Here is a 6000-nt window from a genome sequence, read left to right as displayed (position 1 = left end):
ATAATGTAGCTCGCTGTCAAAAGCTGAAGTTTGCAAAGCTGCAGAGGTATTTTTAAAACTACTCCATAAACAACACTTCACCTAGATATTGTTGAAGATCATTCTTTGACAAAGGTTTAACACTTACAGAGAAATCTAGTAAAACACAAAGAGAGAGAGAGAGGGACTATTTTAATGTATTTTGAAGTTTATTTTTCTTAGTAATTTTTAGGTTAAAAGCATTGTACATAGCCAAGAAGTGCATGGCACTGAAATCATCACTTTGGCTTGCACAGCTCAAAGAGGGCCAAGGAGATTACTGATACACTTCTGTAACATCCACTGGTAACACATCCATTGGGTAGGAATTTGGGCACATAACATCTATAACATCTTCAACTGAGTTAGTCTGTTGTGTATATACAAAACCAGAAAAATATATTCCTTCTTGCTTATATACACTATATAACATGAGAATAAAATCTGGAATGGTTTGCAGTAACTTAAAAGAGACCAGGCTTTCATGATTCAGAGCTTTAGAAACACCTCCTCAGCATCGCTTGTCTTGGACCATTGTGATAAAAAAGTTGCAGAAAGAAAGCAAGCTCTCTGGACAGTATTCCTCAGCCACCTTTCTCTGGTCAATGTAATCTACATCTTCAACACAGTCTTGAGGACTGTGCTCTAGCCTTTTTTCAGTCACAGAGGCATCTGCTGGAGTCTGAACAACTTCTTTTGTGTGATGTATTGTGTTCTCTTTGGCAGGACCCACTGCTGATAGTAGGCTTGAGTGAGTCAACCTGAGGTGAGCACTCTGTGGGCCTTTCCTACATAATTTAGATTTTAGTACACTTTTTGGGTCTTGACAAATCTGCTTCTGCTTCTTTAGGGATCGGGAGACTTGTTTCCAGTAGGATTTCTGGTTTCCTGCATACTGTGCACAGCTAGAAGGGTCTCCAGAGAATTCACACCAGAACTCACCGTCACCATGCTTGCACCGTACGTGCACAGTAACAGCATTGGTGTCCATCACTGACCAGGTACACTCAGCATTTTCTTTGGTTTCAAACTTGCCTTTAGGAGGTGATTTTCCTCCTTTTGACTTATGCCCTTTTTCGTTTCCTTGGTTAGATTCCTTTTGTTTTTTTCCACCGTGTTCTATGCCTTGTCTTCCCTTCTTTCTTCCCTTCTGTCTTTCACAGTTGGCTAGCAGCATCTGGGAGACCAGCATCAACACACAAAGGAGTCCAAAGCTTTTGATCCTCATGGTCTCTGTTCTGCTTATTATCTGCCTTCAAAGCAAGCAAACAAACAAACAAACAAACAAAAAGATAAAAACATTTTCACTTAATGCTGTATTACATTTGACAGTTGAAGTTTTTCAGACATGGCATTGCACTGCTCTTTGGTTCCTATTAAAGTGATGTTATCAGCACAATGATCTGTCCTTTGTGTAAACAATACCTGGTTTAAACACCATTATGAATTATCCTTGTAAGAGGCTGTGGAGTAACTTTCAGTTACTTCATTACCTATGCAATGGGGAACAGAAGAACCACTGCCAGGACATGCTACTGCTCAGTGGCTGAGGTACCTTAATTAAAATCTCTTCTGCAGTCAGAGAAGTAAATGAAGCTGGGATTTGTCAGTCACAGATGGATATCTTAAATTATAACAATAAAGCAGTTGTTCCCACAATCTCCCATTTTGTAAAATGACTCATAAGCATTTTTGACTCCAGCCTCTGGTTATTCTTCAAAAATATGCCAGACAGAAAGAAAACCATTTGGTTCAAGTTGAGGAAACCTATTTTGTAGGCATCCTGAAAATCCTTGTAATTCACTGGTTATGTCAGTATTTCAAATTTGCTCTGAAAAAAAGTTGTGGTTGTCTTTCCATGCAGCAATAAGTAACTGTTGATGCATTCTTTCCCACCTTGACTGCTAAACAAGCAGAACTACCTTTTTGCTGTTTAAGATAACCTGCAGTGTACTGGGCTGTGTTTAAAGCCACCAAATTCCAGGGATAAATGTGCAACTTCAGTTTTGAAATGTAGCTAGTTAGCAAATTATTATTAAGGCGATCCCTGCATCTGCACAGAACATGCTTATTGCTGTAGGTGTTTGCCTTTATAAAGCAGCTCTCAGGATCAGAGAGAGGGGTTTAAACCTGGCATTTAGATGATAAAATTCCTAAATGTATTTTTAGATGTTTAGATGTTCCCATCATAGTTATCTCTGTAGCCAAATGTTTGTGTTAGAAAGCAGAAATTCATGTGCAGCCATGCTAATAAAGAATCATTTAAACATTCAGTAATCTGCAAATATCTTTAGTTACATGAATTTGGAATGTAGAATACACAGATAGAAGCTTATGTGAGCAGGCTCTGCTTCTTACTCAACTTGCTCCATGCCTTATACCATACACAAATTTTCACTCCATAAACCCCTCTTTAAGGAATCTCATATGGGATTCGCAGTTCTGTTGCAAACACAGCAAATAACAACATTAGAACAGGTAACGATTTGACAGTAACCTTCTGCTGCAAGTGGAACAGTGCAAAAGCAGGATAACTAAAATGCATACCTTGCAGAGGGCTCGGAGGCACCCAAACGCAACTCCTGATGCAATTCCCCTCTCTCCAAAGGGTCGGAGCTCCTTGGAAGAGCAGTGCGGTATTTATAAAGGCAGGGACACACCTTCAGGTCTCTGGAAAGACTGTTACAACACAATAGGATACTTCAGTGCCATGTTCACTTACCTCTGACACACCTCCCTGGAAAAGTGCCAGCTCTCATTCTTAGTACAAAAAAAGCGCCCGGCTATGGGGGTGACAAGGTGAGCTTGCATAATTTGGGTGTTCCTTTAGCCCAGTCCTTCCCTCCTCTTGAACAATGAAAAGAACTTTATCAGATCATGAGCAGAATTCTCTAAAATGGCTTTTACCAGCTTTTGAGGGATGTATCCTGCAATGCCATCAGCATGTTGCACTATCATTTTGTTCAGCAGAATTTGATAATGGTAATGAAAACAGTTCCACAAAGCATTTCAAAGTTACCTTTTGAACTTTTTGTTACCCTGTGTCACAAAAAATGGTATTGAAGAACTTCAAACCCCCCAAATAAGAAACTATTTGAATAGTAAGGAATACCAGTCCAGAGGAGGGCCACTAAGTTGACCAGAGGGCTCCTCTCCTGTGAATACAGGCTGAGGCAGGCGAGTCAGCCTGGACAAGAGAAGGCTCCTGTGAGATTTTCCAGTGGCCTTTCAGTACCTAAAGGGGGTCTAGAAGAGAGCCAGAGAGGGACTTTGTACAAGGCTTGTAATGACAGGATAAGGGGTGATGGCTTTAAACTGAAAGGGGTTAGGATTAGATGAAATATAAGGAAGAAACTTTTTTATGATGAGGGTGGCAAGACACCGGATAAGTTACCCTGAGAGGTTGTGGGCTTTCTATCCCTGGAAATGTTCAAGGTCAGGCTGGATGGGGCTCTGAGCAAACTGGTCCAGTCGAAGGTTCCCTGTCCATGGCAGGGGCTTGGAGTTAGATGGTATTTAAAGGTCCCTTCCAATCCTAACCATTCTAGGATTCTCTTATTATATGACTGCATTTAGGACAGTGTTCACAGGCATGAATCTCAGCAACAAGTTCAAGCTCCTGCTGAATTAGTAACAGAGGCCCAAGGTTCAGCTGCACAACAATGATCTATGTTCCCCCCTCTCTGCCAGCTTTTGTGTGTGTAAAGATGTGGGTTACAGCATGAGTGCTCATTATGGGAGCCAACTGAAAGAAAAAGCTTTAGATAAATATAAAAACACATTCAGAGCTGGGGATAGGCATCCCTTTTTGTAGATTAGTTGCTTCAGATGGTTTTACTGAAGAAATGTGAGGCATTTGTTGTATATGCTTGAGGAATATCAGAATAAAAGAAAGGTACAAGAGAGAAAAGAAGAAGCTGGTGTAAAATAAAGACAGGTATTCCTCTCTGGCTCTTTGCCATCCAATGTACTAATTTAGGTACAGTTTTAACATGCCCCATTGCTTGGGTAAACATACTATAAATTGAAATATTTTGACAGATGAGGGTCTAGGTTCAGCTAAAAGAGCTTTGAGCTAGCTGCTCTTTTGGTAAGGAACTGCCAAAGCCAAAATCCTCACGAAACCACCAAGGCATGCCTTCCTACTGCAGCTGACCTATGTCTCCAGATAGGTAAGAGAGGAATGTTACAAGTATGTAAGAAAGGAAGGTTACAAGTATGTAAAGAACCATGGGAAATAGGACCAAGCACAAGATTTACAGGAAGGAGCTATGTGTTCCTATTCCAGCTCTGTCACAGACTTTCTCAGAGATATTCACTAGGAGATACCAGATGCTCTTCATCTGGAAAGGGAATTTTCTTGCGGATGATGTTGCAAAGATTTTTTTATTGATGTTTACAAAATGTCATTTATTGGTGAAAACAGCCACAAGGTATTGAAAATACTTAAGCACTCCACCATTCATCACTTCTGAAATTCCCCATTTTGATGGCTTTGACAAGCAAAATAAGTTTCAATGTCAATCTCAGTTCAGCTGCCCCATTGGTGATAGGACATATCAGCCTAGTCCTACTACTTCATAAAAATGGGGAGGACAGGCAGAGAAAAGGCTGCAGAAGTGAAGATCTGCTTTCTGCTGTTTTGGTGCTCCCTCCCTGAGGTTGTGGCGAGGTGGACATGTCAGCTCTTCCTGTCTTTAGCATGCAGAGTTCTGCAGAGGATTCTGCAGTCAAGTGCTTGTTGACATGGGCGCTTTCATCTCTGAGTTAATCTGTCTTGAGACAACTGGAGCTCCTGCCTGACCTGCTTAGATGTTCTCAAAATCCCAGTAAACCAAGATTTACATATTTAGGTGCATAAAAACTAGCCTCAGTCTATAGAGGTTGGTCTGGACATCAGGCAGTTTTACTGCTATGCCCTCAGAATATCTTTTTGGTTTGTTTTGTTATCATTAATTATGAACTGAGGTTTTGTGGATGTCTTCTACCTACCTGGGCATATAGTACATATTCATCCTCTACCTCAGAAATCCTTCTGGGAAATGCCTTATCAGGAGATCAGAACAGTCACTTTTTTCAATTTTCATCTTGAAAAGAAAGTACACAAAATTAAAGTATTATCTCAATTTCCTAGATGCTTAATTAGCACCTAATTGCCAACAAAAAGTTGCTGCAAAAACCTGTTCATCATGATTTACAAAATAGAATCTTTTTCTTTCTGTCATGCACATTTTAAAATACACCTTAGTTGTGCCCTTTACTGAACTGAAATGCTGTTTGCTTGTAAACTGCATGCACAGTTTTGCCACAAAAAAAACAATGCAGACAATTCATCAAAAGACAATTTGATCCATGCAACAAATGGCAAACCTGAACACCTAATTTGTCAAGGTAAAATGTATGGAGAGCTCTTAGTTATTAAAATAAAATATATTTTAGTTATTTAAATAAAAAAGCATAGGGAAAAATTGGCAACTCTAGCTAATAACTGTAGTAGTTGAGAATTACGAACATGGATACCCAAATCCCAGTGTAAATTCTGTAGGGAAAATCTCAGTTCAGAGATATTCCTCTGCCTTTTGACTGAAACCTCAGGCAGGTAATTAGCATCTTTAGTTTTTCATCAGAAATGTTATAATTAAATGAGTAATTAAATTCTGCTGTTTAAGCAAAGAGAAGAAGAGGTTTTATCCTTATTCCTAGCTGTGATTCGTTGGTGTGGAAAAAGTGCAGTACTTTCTCAGTTAGTTATTACTGCTGCTTAAATATTATCCACATATATGTATTTTTGATATAGAAAATTATTATAATATATACTATTAGTTTCAGTGGTTCATTATTTACAAACTGCAATTTCTTGTGGTGTCGCCTCTGTGACATCAAGAGGCTCCTGTTCATTCAAAACTTTTTAATCACAGAATAAAAACTGAATTTTATATACAAACATTAAAACTTTAATTTAATTTATGAATAGTAAATGGT

General features: G+C 39.2%; 1 protein-coding gene across 2 annotated transcripts; it reads right to left on the bottom strand.

Moving 5' to 3' along the window:
• Positions 1-206: 206 nt before the first annotated feature.
• FGFBP1 (fibroblast growth factor binding protein 1) lies at positions 207-2633 on the bottom strand. 2 transcript variants are annotated; one of them, XM_058838506.1, is made up of 2 exons: positions 2566-2633; positions 207-1271 (listed from the first exon to the last, which is right to left on the bottom strand). In XM_058838506.1, exon 2 carries the CDS (start codon positions 1244-1246, stop codon positions 530-532), a length of 717 nt encoding a protein of 238 aa, XP_058694489.1. In that variant the 5' UTR covers positions 1247-1271; positions 2566-2633; the 3' UTR covers positions 207-529. The 2 variants fall into 2 exon arrangements, with proteins under 2 accessions (XP_058694489.1, XP_058694488.1); XM_058838505.1 differs by having other exon boundaries at positions 207-1267; positions 2566-2608.
• Positions 2634-6000: the final 3367 nt, after the last annotated feature.

Source organism: Poecile atricapillus, chromosome 4 (assembly GCF_030490865.1).
Source record: "Poecile atricapillus isolate bPoeAtr1 chromosome 4, bPoeAtr1.hap1, whole genome shotgun sequence".
In the NCBI taxonomy this organism is placed as follows: domain Eukaryota; kingdom Metazoa; phylum Chordata; class Aves; order Passeriformes; family Paridae; genus Poecile; species Poecile atricapillus.
Note: the sequence above shows the minus strand (reverse complement) of the source record. Positions and strands in the feature narration are given on the sequence as shown.

Excerpts from the sequence above, each read along its gene's own strand:
- FGFBP1 (XM_058838506.1), bottom strand. The coding sequence starts at position 1,246 with ATGAGGATCAAAAGCTTTGGACTCCTTTGTGTGTTGATGCTGGTCTCC.